The 21,953-nt window shown below is 43.5% G+C and overlaps 1 protein-coding gene across 1 annotated transcript in view; it reads left to right on the forward strand.

The window, feature by feature from the left end:
• The window catches only part of LOC8041254 (protocadherin Fat 4), a 207,404-nt gene that overhangs the window by 100,675 nt on the left and 84,776 nt on the right, over positions 1–21,953 (forward strand). The window contains exons 10-11 of the mRNA XM_040502714.2: positions 12,772–12,945; positions 15,931–16,065. Coding sequence (XP_040358648.2) covers positions 12,772–12,945; positions 15,931–16,065 — 309 coding nt within the window. The remainder of the gene's footprint in view (positions 1–12,771; positions 12,946–15,930; positions 16,066–21,953) is intronic.

Here is a 21,953-nt window from a genome sequence, read left to right on the forward strand (position 1 = left end):
CAATCTCTCGGAGAGTACAGTTAGGGCTGTGTTCCGGGTTAACACAGAGTAAAACTCTGGGTAAGAGTTCTGCCCGTGAAGCTGGAGTTTTTCTCTCTCAAGTATGGCACGAATTCGGGGGTTTTCGGTTTTTTCCCGATTTTGATAAAACCGACTCGGGGTTTAATTTTCGGGGTTATTCGGTATTTACCGAACATATGCAAGCCTGGTAATGGCTAGCAATGCAAGTGACTCAATTCTTTTCAAATACTAACGCGAACGCGAGAAAAAAATTCCATCTGGTCTGAAGCTCTGATGACGATGCTAGTACTAGTACGTTGAGTACTAGTACTAGCATATGTACAGTGATCTGCAGCAAACTCACTTTATTTTATATTTTTTATATAATCTATGTATATTTCAGATGTTCACTGTACAGGTTTCGTGGATATGTTGGAAAAAATTTGCGAACTTAGGGAGCAGTTCATAGACAAAGTAAGATGAGGCTTCAAAATGAGGATGACTGGCAGGAGGTTTCCTTCCGCCAAGCGTAACTCAGAGCATTGCGCAAAAAGTTTGACGTAGCAGCACAATGTTATCGTACATACCTGTTTTTTTTTTTTTTTTACATAAGTTTCCTGTGTATGAAAAGCTGCGTTTCTTCAATAAAAATTGTTTGCAAGGAGAACCAGCCGACATTTGTGGAGTACATAAAACCAAGTCGTTGAGAAAACTGCGATATACAGCACAGAGCTGTGCCATAAATTGTTCTTACAATTGATGATTAGTCTGTATAAGTAACTTGTATGCTGCCAGACTTGGGGGCGTGTAATAAAATAACTTCATTAGTTCGAAGAGCTAGAATATGGTGTCAAGGAGTTTTTGTTTTTGCTATGAAGACGCATAACCGACGAGAAAACAACAAGAATATTTAAGTGAAACCAGAAAATGTTTCTCTTTCGCTATCGGAAATCAATACTCCAGCACTCACTTTGTTTATTAACTATACTGTGTATATTAATAAGTCCATGCCTAACACTATTTATTCCTCCTAAGATATTTCGTATATTTTGTCTTCATTACTCGTGACTGATAAAGAAAGACAAGGGAGCCGCTCTGACTCTTGAGCAGCCGCAGTCCTAAAGAATGTTTTGCTGAAAAAACAATTATTGAGTCGGAAAGAAGTGTTTTTTATGGTTTAGCCCTTGTAGGACTCGTGTTTCTGCGGAAAATCTACGCATGCATCATTACTGCGACAGCAATTAAAGTTACGCCAGTCGCAGTGTCTATCCCCAGTTGCAAAACTACAAGTTACGCAAACTTTCCCAACCTAGCTTATCTGCAGAATACGAGCCAACTTAATGAAATACCAAATTATTTTTCGTAACTGCCCCCAGATCGAAATTCCAGGCTAATGGCCGTTAACTGAGCTCACCGTAAGTTATGCCCTCTTGGAAAATTTCGACAGGGTCCACGTCAATCGCAAAGCTTCACTGTGTCAGGTGATGGGACGTTTAATTAAAGCAGAAAATTGCTTCGGAGACATTCCGGACCTTTACGGCTTGGAGCATCACTTAAATGTAGCCCGGCCTACGCGGGACCAAAAACATTACTCCCAGAAAGGTTTTGCAATAAAGTATGTTCGCTCTGGGCGCGAGCACTTTTCCGCGTTCGGAAACGGAGATCTCTAAATTGGACGCCCATAGGAAACGGATTGACGCAATTTGTGCCCCAAAACTTTCGTTCAGTCCCCGAGGATATAACCTAAATGTTCAATTTTCTCAAACGAGCCTCGCTTAAAGGAGTTTCTCAAAGCGATGAGCTTAGTTGCGTACCGTTCTTAATCACTCGAATGGAAGCTTTTTTTTTTTTCTTCGTACGACTGTCGCGATGCATTCGCCAATAATACGTTAGACGCATCTATTTAATCAGTTCGAAAATGCTACGGTGTATAATGCGGCTATTAGCCGTTCAGTCATAGATAAAAATTATAAAACAAATAAAAAATACCGCGCGACTATAGTGAATAACGAACCACCTTCTCGCTCAAAAACAATAATTGATACTAGCTTAAATCGCTCGAATAGGGTGGTGTAAACGCTAGAGTTACCGGCAGGACGAAAATGGTAGGCGGGAAATTTCGTTATTCCGCCTCCGGCTCGATCGAGCTGCCTACCTTCGACAGTGCTTCGCGGCTCGTGCGGCTCGAACTTGCACTTGCAGCTGAAGCACGGCGGAAGACAAGGGGTGCGTGCTGGAGGCCAGTTCTTCGAAAGAGGCGCTTTTCAGTTCTCACCTTGTCATTGACCTTAGCCAATAATTATAATTATTTTGTTTTTATTCTGGTCTCAGATGTATTTGTTTTTGTTTTAGTCAAAGAGAGGAGGGTTTTAGTTTTCGCAATTCCAAAAAATCTTTTAACATACCGTCTTCATGAGTATAGTTATCGGCGCGTTGAAGATAAATTTGCGTGAAGCTGTAAATGTTCCAGCGGATGGTGAGCACACACAATGCGAAAACGAGGAAGTTAAAAGTAATACTTTTAAAACATTCAGAAGAAGGAAAAAAAAAGAAAAAATCCGCGCTCAGGTTACAAAGAAAAAAAAAATTTATCTAAAGTTCTAACCTGCAGGGCTTCCAGAAAATCCGGATGATTACTTTGTACACCAAAGCTATTAGCATTAGGTGCACTTACGCGTATTATCTTTTATATTAAAATCATGGGTTTCCGCTAGTTAGTCCATACTGGATAAAAGGTTGAATAGTGCAAACAAAACGTGGCCGATGAAGATGCAAATACGACAGAAGATTAGCACATTTCCTGCCGTTTTTGCATTTTCATCGTTCTCGTTGTGTTTGCGGTTTCTAACATTTTCTTGTAGGGAAGTGAAAAAAATAGGACAAAATACGCTGAAAAGTTCTTTGTTTTTTTTCTTGACTCAAATAAAAGTTTGTTGCGGTTATTGAAGAATTTTCGATTATTCTAACCTTCCCGTACACACACAAAAAAAAAAAAATAAGAACACGTTTTAATGGTCGAAAGCGTAAGTACCATGAGCACATTAGCGTTTCTACGAGGTTTTCATTTCCGTCCTCATGAATTAACAGTTTCGTTTTGTGTTCGTCTAAAAAAAAATGAAGTTGAGATTCTAAGCGCCACGTTAAAACACCGATCTATTATTATTATTTTTTTTTTACCGGGTGAAATTGAACAAACACATACGTAAAACCATCGTTTTACGCAAAAATGACTCCTTTAAATTATTTTTGGCAAGGTAATTCCTGCCTGCTTTCGCCTTGTTTTCCGCCGCAGAAATTTCGTTCTTCCAATATTTGGACTATAAGGCTGTCGTTAAAAAACAAATTTAGAACGTAAGAACCAAAAAAGAAAAAAAAAAAGTACTCGTTTCCTGGCGCATAATTAAGCCATTCAGCGCGCTAATGTATCTACGAAGCGCGACATCGGGCGGTTGCACTAGAGCAGATGGCGCTGATATTACGTTTTGCTTCTTCGCCGTAGTGACCGCACTTGGTTGCTTCGGTTGCTCATTTCGTTACTGCGTTTAGTGCTAGGTTAGCACTCGTTTTGCAAATAATTTACTATATATAAATTATCGTAGATTAAAAGTAATGGTATTACAAGAAAAAAAATCGAAGAGCGAAATGTTGGTGATGCACTAAACAATCTGGCAAAATAGTTATAGCATTGGTAGATTTCTTATACCCGCCATCACGCCCACATTTCTAGTCGCTATAGCCCCAGGGCGGTGAACAGGAGGCGCCTCGGTCGGCTGCTGCTCAGCGCGGTTTGGTGTGCCAAAGAGGGACGAATTTGGGAGTGGGGAGGGGGGGGGGGGGGGCAATGCAACTGAGCGATCGGACACGAGCCCTGCATGCGTCACACTTCGAAATAGTGGTCGGAGATTCGATACTCGAAATCGGGTCCAATGATCGCGGCCACGAACCGTCTCAAAGCTGAAAAAAAAAAAAAAAAAAAGTACATAATCTGGCGTTATTTGTCGAACTAAACTGTTCGGTGATGATAGTCAATGCCAAATTTACAAAAAACAAAAAACAAAAACAAAAACAAATAAAAAACGCTGAACGGGGCTTGTGGAGAGCATCTTATTAACGCCCACAACTAATTAAATTGCATCATTAGCTGATGAGAACGCCGAAGAGAGAATCACGGAGTAAAATGTGCCAACATAATGAACCCCGCCCCGCGTGTCTCAAGTTGTCAGCGACTATAACGGCTTAAGAAACACAGGGCATGACAAGTCACGTGCATCTTATCATCGCTCCGCGGGCAATGAGTTCTTGCGGCGTTCGCCGATATGAAGGCCGAAGCTGAAATCACGAAGCACGAAAAATGAAAGCATACCCCGCGTTTCTGAAGTTGTCGGTGATTGCATGTGATGGCGGGTATGCCAAGGTTTCTCCGTGCCTTTCAGGCGCGGAAGAGCCCCATGTGGTCGCGGGCACAACGAAGTGCGGCACATGCCCACGTGACCTGACCGATGGGCGAATCCATTGAGGTGGCGATCGAGAAACGCCGATCATAATTATTGGCTCAGGTATACACGCATAGCACACCGTGGGCCAGGCAAAAAAACTAAGCGCAAACTATTCCTGCCTTGAGTTGTATTCTCTCCGTTCTATTTTTCTCAGAAACACGTATACAGCGTCGTTCACACGAAACCTCATGTTAGACATACCAGACGCCATGTTATGGGAGAGTAATTCTTCACACCCTGAAACCTCCGTGTGAAATATATGACTGACAAAATATGAATGCAACCAAACTCGGACGCTTTTTATCATTACGTAGCACGAGCCATTATTTTTACGGCAGATTGTTCATTTATTTATTCGTCTATTTTACCCGAAACAATTCCAGAGGAGGTTGTACTCGATCAGTACTGACCACGTAATTTTTTTTTTTTTTGTCCTCGTAGGCTTTTGCGGCAGACACGTAATTACTTTTCCAAGTGCGGGATGCGTGTCTTTTAAATGTTCAGCAGAGTACGAAATAGAGCCACTAGGTATGATAGGACAAGTTTCTTTGTCTGAACATATTGAATCAACAAAACTCTTCCTGCGAAGCGAGAGTGCGCGCGTATCATCGATTCAATTCATGCTGAAAAAACCCAGGTGGTTTTCGAGTTCGGTTGCTGGACAGCACATTCTACTTACCTAATTATTCGGGCACAATCGTTAATAAAAACGGAAATGCAAGAAACAACAATGTTTACATATACAATACAATAACAAGTAGATAGACTCGTCATGATTAAACTAGATCATCAATTGCATAATGAAGTTCATCATACAAAAAGAAAAAAAGAAGAACGATTCTAAGGTTGCATAGCTGGTGTGAGATGTATGGGTTTTCTTGCAAATACAGCGCTTACGGATCGCATGGAAGCGAGTTACTCTCCAGCGCATCTGCTCAGCTGGTTGGAACATTTATTCCTTCGCTTGTCTTTCACGAGATCGCAGGCAAGTGGGGTCAGGGTGAACTGGTCAAAATAAATGTGGCCTGTGGGTTTAGGGGAGCGTGAGAAACAGTTAACGAGTCAATTCGTCCGATACCTTTGACGGGGTCGGGTGTAAGAACGCTTCGGAAACTGCTGACACACGCGCGTTTTATAGTTATTTTGTTAGTTAAACAATCCAGCTGAATGGAACATTTCTGAAATGTCCTAAACGCCTGTAGACAACCGCTCCATGAGTCACTTTTTTGTCCTGCGAAAAAGAAAAAAAAAATTGGCTAACGCAAAAAAAAAAAAAGAAAACACAAAAAAAAATTACAATTGTTTTTAGGAGTATGATTTACGTGGATTCACAAAGCAAGCTCTCGCGTGTAATACAACCAAAACAGCACTGCCCTCAGTTCTCGAAAAGTGGCGTACAAAGCAGTGGCAAACAAAGCTTGGCGAAACGTTTGAAGCCTGGCAGGCGTTTCTTCAGTCTACGTTTCGCCGAGGTTTATTCACCACTGCCTTCGTCTCTTCAAAAACTAAAGGCGGCATTGTTTTGCTTCTAAGAGTTTTTATATAAAAAAAGTACACTGAAATCCATAAATACGTAACTCCACATGCGAAGCTTAAAAAAGCCATTATAAGATGCAATACGCATGGGCTCTCACTCTTTACCATTTCTTTTTCTCATCGTAACCCCATGGCGTTCTCATGATACGTCACTTTAGTCGAACATCCACTATTCTCATGGTGTATAGGGTAACGGTATATTTGATGAAAATAAGTATCTTAATATCAAGGATAATAAAAGCGTAAGATATACACAAACACCGACACGGCCTGATGATAACGCATAATCCTTACACCAAAAATAAGGGAAAAGAAGAAAAAAAAAAAAGGAAGAGATGTTTGAGACAGCTGAGACCGAATGTAGTGACCTAACATCTAATCATACATCCTCCGATTTCGTCATCTATATCCTAAACCGTATTTTGCCCCTTGCACCGTTACTTAAGCCCTTCCTCCACGGACTTGCACAATATCTCCTCTGTTAGCCTTCTCCCGGAATCGGACGACAAACGTCGTAACGCAACGAAGCAGCTATTTTCCTTCGGATGGACCGCAGATGACGTCACGAGCCATCAAAGCCACTCCAATGCCGTGTGAGTGTCACGTGATCTCGGGGAGGAGAGCGGCGACGCACGGATTGCGTAGTCACGTGACGCGTTCAACGCACTGAATTGGCTGGAACGATACGTGCGGAGTCCGCTGTAGTCCATCCTAAAGGGATTCAAATACAGTTCGCAGGCACGGGTCTTTTCGAGACACCCCAAACGATACGCTGCCTTTGCGAACGAGGGTCTACTGTTCCTCGCCCGTCACTGAGTACACGGACCGTGACGTACAGCGGCTTATCTTGCACCAAGGCGCCGGGTGTGCGCAGCACCAGCCGTTTACGTCGAAGCCTCGCCGCCGCAGTCGCTGGGGGATGGCGCTGGACCAAGACTACTCGGCGTATTAAGGCTCCGCGGGGTCCCTAACCTCGTACCCCACGAAGAGGCGTCCGGCCGTGTGCCGGGCGTGCAAGGCGGGGAGGGCTAGCGAAATATAATGGGCCCTGGCTCGGAGGAACATCGTTACGCGTGGGACCGCAGGACGGACGCACGCACGTACAGTATATCCACACGCACGCGGGAACAGCGTCCATGGAGCTCCGGGAGGAACAGACGGACGGATGGCAAATATTGGCTGGCCGGCCGGCAGCAACGACGGTAACGGCGCAGCGCCGAAGGAAAAAAAAAAATAATAACGCGTTGTAAGGCGGGAAAAAAAAAGAAACAAACAAACGCGGAAATAAGTAAAAGCGCGGGAAATAAGTTAATCAAATAGAAAGAAAAGTGGTGGCGTTTCTTTTGCGTTCCTGGTACACAGAGGGCGCGAAATCGAACGGACGCAATACAATAAAAGGCCGCTTGTCTGAAGAAAGGAGTCGGGGGCGTTATTGTTTGCAATTCCGCCTCTTCCTTTCGTTGCTCTTTGTTTTGTTTTTTTCATTATTATTGTGCGTCGCGACAGATGGGACAGACGGTTTGGAGTCAATATGCCGGGGGTCGCCGCTCACGCTGCTTTATCTCTTGTTTCGGCATGTCTGATCGAATCACGTCAGGCGAAGTTTGTCGTTCAATTGTACTGGAGAAAAAAAAAAAAAAAAAGATTGCTACTGCTGTAAACGAACATACACTGCTAGTTGTTTTTAACCGGACCACGGACTGTATTCTTTATGGTAGCCGTCATTGTCTGTGACGTACCTCAACGATTTAGGGTGCCTGGAAAGACTGAACGCGTCAGAGCCCCCCCCCCCCCCAAAAAAAAAAAAAAAGTGCTAGATTCGGCACAAAACGGAAGCATATGATTAGAGGAAAAAAAACAAGAGCTATCAAGATTAGGCCTAGTGTATGCTCGCTCTCCCGCTAATGTAAACACTGTGAGACACAGTTTGCGCGAACGAGACGTCGGTGCTTTATGGCGTTTTAAGTTCAAATGGTGTCGGCTGGCACTAAACTTTACCCTTCAGGTTAGTGCCCCCAATGAGCACTTTTCGTGGAACTAGTCGTTTTAATGAGTGTCCTAAGATACATCTAGAATAAACCGTCGATCTCTTGTTCCCGCTTACGGCTTCGCGGGGTGTGCTACATCCATAGAGCTTTTCGCATCGTCCCCTTCCCCAAGTCAGAGTAGCCAACCGAGGCCCTTATGCCCTTACGTCATACAAGCGCGCAACTGACGCACCCTCGACCTGGTGTGTTTTTGGATTGCCCGCTTACATAGGGTTTGCAACCACCAGAGATATGGGCAAACAGTCTTGGAGACGGACCGCTAGTTCTGGGTATTTCTTTTTATCGCGTTACAATCTCCGAAGATGTACGGTTTCCTGGCTATCACTCTGTTGTCGTGAATTCCACATATAATTTTGATAAGCGTCAGAACAACCGCGGAAAATGTTCGATGAGCACAGAAAGTTGCAGCCCGTATTGGTTGGAATGTTTTTGAGCTTCACATGTTCCTCAAGGATCCTTATTTATGAAGTAAGACGATTGCGAGCGTTAATTGGGAGAGCTTTGAAGACTCATTGTCACGTTTATGTACACGACTACTTCGTCGAAGGCAAGCTAACCGATTCGAACCCGGTGCTGGTGCTCCGATTAGAAAGGTATGACATTACTTCATGATATGTGAAGGGTATAAAAATGTCTACGAGCCACCGCTCAAGGTGCAGCAATCAAATGCCGAGGACTTATGTGCATAGCCTACAATAAACTGCTCGTGCATTCCTTCGCTGTGGAGACTCAATCAAAACACCCCAGCATTCCTCCTTGTTCTTTTGAAAAGGAAGGTTAGCCAGCTTGGTTCGACCCTCCATGGGCCGGCCGAGTTATATAGTAGCCCACCAAAACCAAGTCTACCAAAGCCGTTCTCCACCCAAGTAGCGGTGCTGCCAGAACCAGCCGGAATTTCAAGTTTTAAGCCGCTAGACGGCGTCGTCCGCGCCGCAATTATCAAGATGGCGGCGCTCTTAGAAAAAAAAGTCTACATCTCTATTTCATACCGCAAGCAAAAAAAGCGCTGTGGAGTCTCGATGAGATTTACGGTTGCGTCTTTGACTTCTGTGCTGATGATATCTTTTAACATAGCGATGAGCACTTTTAGTGGGAATTAGTTCATTTTGCGATCGAGGTGTGTTTAAATAAATGTTAAATTTAGTCCCGTAATTAATAAACACGATTCCACGGCATTATTGCGTTAGGCTCAATATACAATGTGCTAACATTTCGCTCAAACAAAGCAAAAAAACGTACCGTGTCATTTTGCATTGAGCGATATTTATGCGACAGTCACTCAACTTTCCTCGAGCCATTTTGTGTTCCTCCTCGACTCGTATTTAAAGTAAATCTATCCGAATCATAAGACACGTCGCCGCCGTCTCCTTGGGCACTTTCCGTTCGAGCCTCAACACAGTCCCGCGACAAGTTCATTCGTTCCGGTTAGCGCGTCAAAGCCCATTACAGCCAGCGCCGCTGCTCGAATCACCGCCAAGGAGGACCCAAGAAGACGCGTAAAGCTCGGAGGCGCATTTTCTCATCATCTGATAAGTGGTCCAAATGACTTGGCTGATGTGCGACGCGCGCCTACACACACACACTCGCGTGTGTGAGCGCACATACAGCCCGTGGGGTTTGCACTGCGGACCGCTGGAGGCGACGTGGGTCGCCGTCGTGTGTATATGCCACGCAACTTTTTTTTAATTTTTTTTTTCTGCTCCTTTTTGCTTTATTTTTGCTGGCTGCGAAAATGACATGCTGCCAAAAAAGTTTCTACTTGTCGTCGGGTCCAACAACTGGCGGCTTGTCGCACGCTTCGTCTGTTTTCTGCGAGGCTCTTTTTTTTTTTTTGCTGGGATTCAGCGACGTTTCTTTGTCGGATGAAGTGTGCGCGCGTGCTGAGAGAGACCCGAGGCACACACTGTACTTGTATTAACGGGCTCCCTTCATTTCGGTTCTCGAGTGTGTCCTTCCAAAAATTTCGCGTCATGTTTTGTTTCCCAATCTTGCTTTTGCTTTCCTTTATCGGGGAAAGGTATTGGGTGAGGGGAAAGGAAGGGGGAGGGGGGCGATTTTTACCCATTTTTTGGCATTCTTTATACCGCGGAAAGGAAATTATTACTGAAGGAGTGCTCCGAGTAACAGCTGTACTCAAAATTTAATTAGAATCCTGGCTTTCACAATCTTTTGCAATCCGCGATTTCCTTTATTACTTCATTTATTTGTTTAGGAATGGAAGTAACCTTCGGGGAAGAAAAGGTCGCGAAATATTAGGGGAGGGAGTGTAGGAGGGAGAGGAGGGGGCGGGCGGCTAGAAGAAAGTATACGTTCTAGGTAATTTACTCTTCGCAAATGTCTTTTTAATAATAAAAAAAGAAACTGAAAGTAATTGGTGTTTTTTTTTCCGCGCGTGGCGATATAGACCTGTATTAAAGCAAAAGCACTCAAGGCCTTCGTTTTATTGAATTTTCAGGCTGCCCAATTTATTGAGAAAAGTATCAAAAAGTAAGCTTAAACGATATCAAAGCCCGGCCATCAAGATCAGTGTCAAACGCAATGACAATGTTTGAATATAGTTTTTTTTTATTTTTGCTAGAGCCATTGTATCGGCGACTGCGTAGGCACCAAGGCTGTATGTCAGGCCGTGTGTTTAATACTCTGTAAGCCTGTGCTTTGTTCTAGGTCGTTTCCACTTGGCTTATTTACTCCCTCGAGCGTTGAATTGAGGACGGTGTTTTTTGTCGAAAATATTTTGCCCGAAAAGTTTGACGACGCGCTTTAAAAAGTTGTATGCAAATGGTGTTGTCGCTGCATATCTTGACGCGATCAATACGTGTCAGGGATAGAACTAAACATCGCTAAGATTGAAATATAGATACAGCACGTTATTCTAACAATATAATAACTCGGATGAGTAAAATATATGGTCAAAGCTGCGCTATATGCTCCAGTTATGGTAAGCTTGACCTATTTTGGAATCGTCTGCCGAATGGTTGCGTTCCGGATTATAATAATATTACCATAGTGGCAATCTTGCTCAACAGGTTTGTTTCTTTTTCGATTGTGTCGCCTTTAGAAATGAGATTAAAATGTTCCGTATGCAGCGTTTTTTTTTCAATTTTTATGTTCCTGTTGTGAAATGTTTGTTGACGGTTGTCGTATAAAATATGCTGTCGTCTCGTGCTGGCTTTGGCCACGAATTGCCTTGTGAACGTTGTCAAGATTACTAGAGTCGAGCATTCGGGGTGAAAGCTAGTTCTCAATTGCTTTCCGCAACATCATGAAGATATATGTTTCCTTGTATCCATACTATTTCGGTAGTGCCCATGGTTATTAGATGGACACGTCTGAGACTCATATTATGTAGCCCTTTACCCGCTTTTGTTTTTAAGCTATTAATGTATATTCAACATCCGTAGCGTCAGAAACTGGTGCAAGGAGAGCAATCACCGAGAAGAAATAAACATGATCCTTGTCCTTGTCTTATATCGCAGTTTTTCCTCTAATCACGTTCACTAAAATATGCAAAAGTTTCGTTTATTTATGTTCCTGATATGTTTTATATATCACTAAGTGGATATACCCCGACCGAAAGTAGTTTTCTTATTTTAAGACATTTAAAAATGTGAAAATCAACTCAAAATGTTAAAACCATATAATTATACACTTCCGATAAACATATTTTTAATACATTTGTCGTTTCCTAAAGCCCCGAAGGCCTATAGAAGGGGAGAGAATGAAATATATTTACGTGTTGAAGGTGGAGGACAATTTCGCGAGTGAATGTTGATGCGTTGATTTTCACTTATTATTTAATTTTGGGCTAGCTTCCCGAGACATGTGACGAGTTCATTTGTACCTGTCCCAGCACTTTTTAATACTTCATTTTGTTTAATGACAAGACATTAAGGGCAAAGCGCCTTCACGTAGTATAGAGTTTAATCAGTTTTAAAGTCAGATAAAAATACCAACTTACATTAGAAACGTCCAAGGTCCGACTTTTTTGTAAGCATTCGAACAAAAAACTATCGTTAACCGTAGGCTCCTTCATAAAATAAGCACCCGGAAAAAGAAATTCAGTCCTGTCTAACGCATGCGTCAAGAGACGTTATCTCAAATAAAATTTAAGTAAAACAAAAAAAAAAACAAAAAAAAACAAAAACAAAAAACAACTTTTTATGTGCAGTTTTTTCTTAATTTCTTTTTTTAAGCGCACTGCGTTCGATTTAAATAGAAACAACAATAAACAAAACTTGGAACAGGCTACGTTAATTGACAGGATACATTTCTGGATACGTTCAGACAGAACACGTTTCTAAATACTTGGAACGAGACGCGTTTATGGATACGTCAATTACCGCGTTTCATACAAGAATAAACTTTTCGCCCACCTCTGGTTTGAGTTTGTTTTACTGTAATCACCGGAGGCCTAAGAAAGGCAGGGCATGGCACATTATGTTCACGCTTCTCGTTTCGTGATTGGTTCTTGAGAGTTCTTATCGGCTATTGCCGCAATTTCATGGGCTGCAAAGCGATAATAAGGCGCGCGGTATTCGCCAGACCCTGCGTTTCTTTATCGGTCAGTGACCATCGTGTGCACAATCATTCTTGGTGGTTTCTTCTTCTGCTGGGTCTTACCGAGAAAGTTAGAAAAAACAAAACACAACGTGACTCTGATCTTCGGGCGCTCCTTTTTGTGCGTGACGCAGGCGACGCAGATGGACAACTCCCTTCGCTACGCCCTAGCCAAGGTGGAAGTTTCCGTGATGGACATCAACGACAACGTGCCCGTGTTCGACTACGACATGTACAACATCACCGTCATGGAGAACCTGCCGCCCGGATTCACGGTGGTCCAAGTGCACGCCGTGGACCGAGATTCCGTAAGCTCGTTGGCTTTGCGCACCTGTAACAAACCTTTCTAGCACGTATCATCAAGACGAAAAAAGTCATAGTCACTGGGCTGTAGACGCATATGCAGCTCCTGATATTTCAGACACACACACACAAAAAAAGCTACCGCTTCACAGCCCAGTAAGCAAAACAAGGCAATGCGTAGTGTAGGACATTAGAGAGCTTTAGTAAGGCGTATAAAGGCCCTATCACACGCGTGTGACTCGTTAGAACGACGTGCCTTGAAACCTCCTAAAATATCTTACTACGAGAGAACACACATGCTCACCTAGTGTGGAACAGTTGATGGTCCTGAGCAGTGGAACAGTTGATGGTCCTGAGTATTGACAAGAAAAAAAACCTTTCGTGAGTGTTATAACCTATAAGTGGTCGTTTCTCATAGGTAGTAAGTATATTTGACCTTGCAAATAGCGCCAAACCTTCGCTCTAGTGAAATGCAGTTCATGGGTCACCGCATAGATGACGTCAGCCTGCCAGTGTTTTTTCTCGTCATAAAATATTTTGAAAGGTTTTAAGCCGGTCGGTCCTAAGGAGACGCAGGTGTGTAAATAGGCCTTAAGAGCAAGCGGAGGCGCTGTACGTTTGCGTTAGCGTTGCGTGCTCCACGGCGTCCATGCGCGTCGTCGCCATGCGCCAATCAAAGACGCAGTTGTGGCTCACGCGCACACGCAGTGTGGAACACGCAACGCTAACGCAAACGCACAGGGCTTGTGTTTGCTCGCATACGCAATACTATATAAGTCGAAGCACATATTATCAAGCAAAATAAATAAGCTGAAACTTACCTAGGATCAAAATTTCAATAACGCATTGTCTAACCCGTATAGTTTTAAGCAATAAACAGCATAATATTTTTTTTTATTCAGCACTAAGATAAAAACACGCTCGCAACACGCCAGTATTCCACAATAACATAAGTTTAAATTTTAACGTTGTGTTTCTTTTTTCAATTGTGCTAAATACATTCTGACTTCGTCGCCCAATATTAACTGCTATACATATAAGGACTGAAAGCGGATCCCCACAGTTATAGGAAAAGTCAATGCATTCCTTGGGAGTACACAAAATTTATTCTTCCAAAATGCATTAAAACAAGAGAAGAAAAGAAACAGCAGCAAAAAACATGCAGGCTAGCAGTATCCCAAGAAAAATGGATAGAGTTCGGCGCTCTATGGGGGCTCTTGTTCGAATGCCCAGACGCATTTTATATTTACGCACTTAGCGTTGACATGACTTTACTCTATGTATAGATATAAAAGATATAGATATCTATTATAATCCTTTCAGCAAAAAACATCGGAGTATAATTGTGCTTGGATGAGAGGGACTGCCCATGTCCGGCAAAAACAGAGGGAGCTATTCCTTGTGCTCTGCCGGTTGGATATATTTTTTCTACACTCAGGCGTTTAAAAGTAACGACTCAAAACGACACTAGAAAGTAGGCAACGAAAAAGTTTGAGATTGAAAGGAATGGTCGGTCGAGCTTCACTTTTAGCGTCGCGGCAGCAGAAATAGGCGAAGGTCGAACACACAAAAGACAAGGTCAGCGGCCGTACGTACCAATGTGTATTTCATTCGCCGTTTGTCAATTTCTGCAAACAAGCTTTTTTTTTTTTTTTTTTTTTTTTAAATCGCTCGCAAAGCAAGTTTTTTTTTTTTTTTTTCGTCAGTGTTAGCTATTTACAGTAGTCGTTTGTTCGACACGGAGGCACGTGTTGTGATTCTGCAGAAACAAAAGGAACAGGAGAACTAAGCTCCACGACAGATTCTGTGAAATATCATGAAAGGAGAAGGGAGCACGTGTATACCCGAACTACCCGATCTGGCCTTTTTCTGCGTCTCTTGCTTCCTCGTGCCTTTTTTTTTTTAATCTTTAGATGTGTGATTTTATTTGAAGGAATGGAACCTAAACATCGCATTGCGTCACAAGTTTAGACTAAAACGTTTCTTTAGAAAGCGGCCAGCATACCAGCTATTGTCGACGATAGCACTACATCTTTATTGTGCTTTCAAGGCAGGACATTTCAAGGAGAGAGTAGGGGGCATGTGCATACCTCCACGGAGAATAAGAGCTGACCACCCAATCGGGCCTTTTTCTGCGTCTCTTTGTTTCCTCGCGCTTCTTCTTTATTCTTCGATATGTGATTCTATTTCCAGAAATCGAACCTAAACATTGCGTTGCATCGCAAGTTTGGACTAATACGTTTCTTCAAAAGCCGGCTAGCGTGCCAGCGAATATTGAAGAACTGTTTCAGCTCGAATTGTCGACGATAGCACTACATCATAATTGCGCTTTCATTTCAGAAATGGGTAAACCCGTATGTTTGATCGCGTTATCATATACAGTTGTCCCAGAGTATACATTTTCCAGCCCTTACGACTCAGGCGACAAAATGACGACTCACTCAGTTGTGGGCAGAAGTGCGGTTTCCAATAGTCCGCAAAAAGAAAGCTAGCGCGCATGCTCAGAAAGTGTCCCAAAGCCCAGCAGGCAACAAGGGCAGCGCTCAGAAGGCGGTTACTGCAATGGCGTATACATGCGCGTATATGATCCTGTCACAAGAAGATATAACTTGGCGAATAGACGGCAAGGACTCAACGAACAGTATACAAAAGACAAATGCGTTCTCTACGAGAAAAGTAAATCTGACTTTTTCTTCGAGCTATAGTTGGCGACCTTGGCTTAAGAAATAAAGGAATAAAACAATCTCGTCTTAATAATAATAAAAAAAATAATATAATTTTGTGTTCTTGCTGACCTCTCGCCGCGTGCTTGCGTCCAAGATGATTTCAATTTCGAGAGAAATAATAATGCCAAGATCGACGGCACCGCTAACCTGCTCCGCGAGGACGTCACCGTTTTTTTTTTAAAAGAAGACCCAGTTTGGCGCGTCTCCCCTGACGTCGTGTGACAGGATAATGGCCACGGTGGTGTAACCGCTGCTTCTGCGCAGGGCGACAACGCGGACTTCTTGTACCACCTCATCGACGACACCGGGGGCTTCACCATCGACGAGAAGGAAGGCTGGATTCGAGTCAGGGATCCCGCCAAGCTGGACAGAGAGAAGGTTGACAAGCTCACGATGAGGGTGAGTGTCACGACAGCTGAATGCTTCCAGTCAGATTTCACGCTCACACGGCTAATGCGCCATGCGAAAGGCTATCTGCAGACACTGTCGGAGGTGTGTTTATTCTTTTGTACGACGGTCCCGCGACATTGGTCATCAAAAGGAATTTCTGTAGATATATCCTAAGCATGTGCACGATGTGCAGTCTGACCTGCTATTTTTTTTTTTTTGGGGGGGGGGGGGGGGAGGGGAAGGAACGCTTTTTGTTAGTTGTAGCGGGCAATTTGACTCCACGCTAAATTTAGCGGGGCAATTTTAACGTGACGTGACGTTAGGAGACCATGCCACGTCACTGTCATGGGATGTCCCAATGTCACGTGAAAAAACGATCACGTGATGTCACAGTGTATTTTTTTGCAAATTTGCCAAATTTGTAATGGTAGCGAAGAGTGGTTGAGTGTAGTCGGTGTGGGGAACTGGATGTGCAGCGCCGAAGCTGTCGTCTCGCTTAATTTCTGGGACACGGCAAGGATCCGACATTTTTCTTTTTTTTTTTTTCCGAATGATCTTTGACCGTTTTAGAATTTTTGAGGCAGAATGAGCACTTTGAACAGCTAATAGTTTATGTAAGTCAACATTTATAAATTGCGCTAATTTAACGAATATTTGTCGCGGATAGAAAATATTAAACGAATGTGGAACTGTATATAACGCTTCAATGAGGCTCATTTCTGCCTTCAAACATTAACGAACAAAAAACGTGCGTTGTGAGACGGCGACGAAAGAACGGCTGACCCGAAGCAGCGAATTACCGCAGCTTACGTCCAGGAACATTCTGGACGAGAACGCACGATGACAACCGAGAATGAGTTAGAACTTTTCTGCCCTGAGAGGTTACAAATTAATGAAAGTAAGAACCGGGTCGAAGGGGCTTTGAACCCCGTTCCTTCGCGTGGCAGCCGCGAGGGCATGCTTCATTACACAGTCATACTTTATCGGCGCGGATTCTGCATAGGAGCGTCTTTGACACAAGTTAAGAAAATGCTCAAGAAACGCGTGATATCTCATAGGACATTAGAAGCGCCCAAGACCACACTTCTGCTTGTCAGAACCCCACGGCAGAAAAGACCCTTGAAGAATCGTACGCTGCAGCGTAAGGCACTCAAGGTTTGCTAAGAAATGATCCGTTGTGTTTGAAGGGGAGCTCCGTTTTCGGCCCGTTTTTTGCACACTACAAAGGCCTTGAGCAAACCGGCGGCAAAGCTTTGACCAAGGCGCTTTGTTTCGGAGAGGTCCTTGTGCGAAGAGCGTAGTCAGAGACACATAGTTGGCTGTGCAAAAAAGAAAAATTAACACAGGATTTTTTTGTGTGTGTCGGTAGGTTATGTTTGCAGTTCTGCTCGAATGTGGTATAGCGTGTGCTGATGTCATTGTGTTATAGATTTTATCTCAAGCTTATCCTGTATACGAATGACCAAGAAATAACACAAAACATTCTTCAACACATTATATTAGAACTTTACATGAATACGTACATGTATAATTGGAACTAAGAATGCCCTTTTATCTATCTATATATATTCAAAATTACGAAACTGTGACACATAGATATACTTTACGGGAGTAACAAAGCGGCGTGAACCACCTGTTATGTGCCGCGAGGAACGAGGTGATTACACGACTGTGAATGAATAATGGATTTTTAACGACGTACTTAAGTAATGTGTCGTAGTACGTACGCGCAAATGTCTCCAGCGTGATGGCATTTTTATATACATTTCTCACTCCTACGAAATGAAAGAGAAAAATGGGTCCTCTATTCATTAAACATCATTTAGTGCCACGTCCATCTGAATGCCTCGGTTGTTAGGCGGGAGAGCCCCATTAAAAATCACCATTAATCGTGTTCCCATAATAAAAAAAAAAGAAGAAAAAGGCAGAGTAAGAAGGAAATGAGGTGAAAATAAGATGAAAACGGGATTAAAGGAAACAAGACATATCTCCGAAAAACTAAGATTCCAAATATCGCCCTCCGAAAGAAGATGAGAAATTGTGCCACTCCTTCCAGTAAAGGTTCGCGCCTCAAAATACATATTCCGCTCATACGCGCGCTAGGTTCTCGCCCGGTCGGGAGCATTCGCTCGCAGGCGCGTGCATTCCTTGTCCGGGTGTGCTGGTGAATTGAAACTCGCCGAGCAATCCGAGGAGAACTTTGGGTGGTTTGCGTTTTGAACGGGCCGTGCGGTCTCGCCGAGCTCAAGAATACATTAGTTTTTTTATGCGGCCCCCGAGAGACGCTGAGGCGAAGGCTTTGTTCGCCCAGACCGTCGCATATACCACGGCTGCGGATGCGTTGGCGCCCCCGGAATATCAGAATAACAGATAAGCTGTATACTTATTGCCCGAAATGAGATTGCACGCAATAGTCTCGTAGGTTGTATTATTTTTTCTCAAGCCCGGTCTTTTTTTTTTCATTTATATTTGTTTTTGCTTCTTATTGTACCTATGTATGCAAATGTGAAAGGCTCTTTCATTTTTTATTTAGTTTTTTTGTTTGTTTTAATGTTAGGCACATTTTATGTCGAGCCCGGATCCCGAATAACCCGATCTTAGCCATATTTTACGGGTGAAGACAACAGCAATTTTACTCCAACGGCACAAACCAGTCATACTATACCATAATTGAGTAACATGTCCACTGCACCACTCTTTAGAAAACACTTCGTACTCGAGGCTAACCAAATCTATAATTTTAAGTTGCTGCAGTTAATAGACCGATCTCACCAAGCGGTCGGCGCATGCGTGATGCCGTTATATCACTAGTCCACTAGAAGTAGACGGCGGTGCACGAAGGGGCTCGTACCGTCTTGTGATGAACGCGCGCTGAGCTCCAGCCAGTTTGTCGCGCATACAGAAATACTAAAGTTCGCTCGATGAATTGCCGCAGCGGTGGCGTAGTCGAACTGCCTGGTGAGATCGGTCTATTCACAGCAAAGAGGGCTACAAAACCGGGGTCACACTGCCTCTACATCGTACAAAAGACAGTCTTCATGCAGATTCGAACGCGAGTCACCGAGAAGATCCGTGCTTCGAATGCCGCATGGCAATCAGTTTGGCACGCGGTATTCAAAGCACAAATATTGCGGTGATTCGTGTTTGCAGACTGTCTTTTGTAGGATGGTATCACGCCCGAGTCCCACTAGAGCGACAAACAGAAAGAAACGACAGCGACAATCCTCAAACCCATGCAGCATGCTCGCGATGGTACCTCTGGCAGGTGTTTATTCATTCGGTGAAGTAAGCACGAGTGATTTCAAGCCTGCCAAAGGTATCCTCACGTGCATGACGCTCGTGTTTAGGCATAGCCACTTTTCTTCTAGAAAGCCTGTCAAATCGCGAAAAACTCTGGTTTGAGTCTTGTCGCTGTCGTTCGTTTCTGTTCTTCGCTCTAGTGGGACTCGGGCGTCAGCAGTGTGACCCAGGCTTTAAACAAATCCATAAAATGATGCGCAGACATACCTTTGACACACAAAAAGACAACCTCCACAAATCAGAGAAAACTATGGGAAGAAAACAAGGTAATATAAAGTTGCAACTACTTTTATTAATATAAAGGATACCATAAAATTCGAGAATCTATTTTGTTAATTCAAAAGCTAGCTGAAGACAGTTACTGCAAGTTGTAATATCGGTTTATAGCTTTCCCAAAGTTTTATACATTGTAGTCCTACAAACGTTTTGTTATTTGTACTCAGCATAAACGGTATACTTTGAACATGTCACTTCAATTTATGATTTTGAAATTTGGTATAGGCTGGACGGAATGATTTGCTTTCTCATTGTGCACTGCCTGTGAGAACTGCAGAAGGGGCAGAGGCTATTATTGTGCATTGCATATGTCTGTAGCCTGTCTCTCAATATGTTATTGAAAAATTGATTAACTTTCCTGCGAATAAATCAATGTTGATTATGACACTACAGTCACAGCAGATTGAAAGTCAGGAAGCTGGTGGCAAAATGAAAAGTGTTACAGACTAAAGTCCCGTAATAATACCGAGCCACCAGAAACTACTCTTCGAATTCGGATGATATAATCCGAATTCAGGCCAGTCGCAATCGGCCAACATGCGTAACAACGACCATGACGGTTTATGTAGCATTTCCAGTTTATATACTAAATCTTATTGTGCCAAAAAACATAGAAAACAAAAACAGCTGTAAATGAAGGCAAGGGGCGAGTGCCATTACGGTAATAGCACAAGTTTGGCGTGATAATGGAAGTGAGTTATCCCCGAGCGAGCGACTAACTAAAATGACAAGAAGCTCTGCACACTAAGTGACCATGCACCTTGATTACAGCTACATCGCTCCTGGTATTGCGTGAGACGCCAGCAGCTGGGTACTCACCGGCCCGGAAACACAAGCTGAAAGATAACTACCCACTTGGCAAAATAGCCGATAGCTGCTACCCTTATTGCTGCGGAAGTGGTAGTTTGAAAGAAAGTACACAAAATGATGTTATCATAAGACCGTTGAATAACGGTAGGGGAGGACGAAATATACACGTAAATGAAGCTGCTTTGACGCAGCGTACTACCGACAACAGATTTGCTTTCCTCATATGTTCAAATGCCGATTTGGTTGAAACAAGTGACGAACCATCCCCAGAGGCGTTCGAAAGCCACGTTGATGGCCCCTGTTCTCATGTTAAAGAAAAATGAACTTTTATCCGACCCATTTAAAGCGGGCTGGGGAGTGGTGATGCATCATTGGTATAAAAGAAAAAAAACAAAGAATGGCATGCCTGGCAAGCTAGAGTTGCTGGTCATTGTCCAACGTCCCCGATTACAAAAAAAACAACAACAACAAAAAAACAACAGCAACGAACGTAACAAGGATGATGAACCGTTATGTGGGACAGTAGAATACACACCGACGACTGGAGCGAGCGTGTTCGTGCGAGGCTCGAGGGAGAGACGCCAAAATTACGGCATCTGCGGCCTCAGTGAAGAAGAAAATCCTTCTGGAAAATCCAGGACGGCCATTTCATCGCGGAAGTCCCTTCCCATTGTTTAGCGACGGCAGAGTAGTTCATGCGTTGAGAATACATAAATACATAAACAAAAGTATAAACGTCAAAGAGGCTGCCCGTCACTCGCCGTGCATGCGTCGCACATGTCACACGAGCATCTTCGCCGCTCCTAGGTATTTTGTAGTTTTATTCGGCGCCTTCGAACTGCTGAGTTAATCACATTTCGTAACACTTTCGGCGGGCCCGCGGAGGAAAAACTTTCCCCTTAATAGTTTCGGAAATGAAGCGGACTATGTCATTAATGGGCGCCCGCTTCTGCCGACGTCTCACGGATTGGCTATGGCCCCATAAACGCTTCCGCCCAGCACGACCGTTCAAATGGGAGGCATTAGAAAGGTCGACGAGGCAGGACGTCTATCACAATGGGCTTCGTGAAGCTGTCACGCGATGTCCTTGTGATTAGGAACGAGCTACTTTCTCTTTTTAATGTGTTTTCCACTGCGTGAAAACGAACTTGCGAGCGCTTATAAGTATGTGAGATTGAGTTGACCTCGGAAATACCCAGTATTCGTCACGAGTGTTCCGTTATGGGTTAGCGGTCTATGGTACAAGTTAAATAATAGCGCGCGCTTTGTTTACACAAGCCTATCATTCGCATCGCTTTCTTTTCTTTCGTATGTTTAGGAATTCGAGCGAGAAAAGCCGCTTATACCAGTGAAACATGTAACAGAATGCACGGATAGTTGGAATTCTTGTTCAAACTATGGAGAAAAACCTTTTTACTTACCCTGATATTTACTTGCATTAAATACTTACAACAAAAACCCAAACACCGTGTTAGCGTCGCTTGCCATGCATGAAAGTGAGTATCTGCTGA

Source organism: Ixodes scapularis, unplaced genomic scaffold (assembly GCF_016920785.2).
Source record: "Ixodes scapularis isolate PalLabHiFi unplaced genomic scaffold, ASM1692078v2 PGA_scaffold3__209_contigs__length_174095766, whole genome shotgun sequence".
Lineage (NCBI taxonomy): Eukaryota > Metazoa > Arthropoda > Arachnida > Ixodida > Ixodidae > Ixodes > Ixodes scapularis.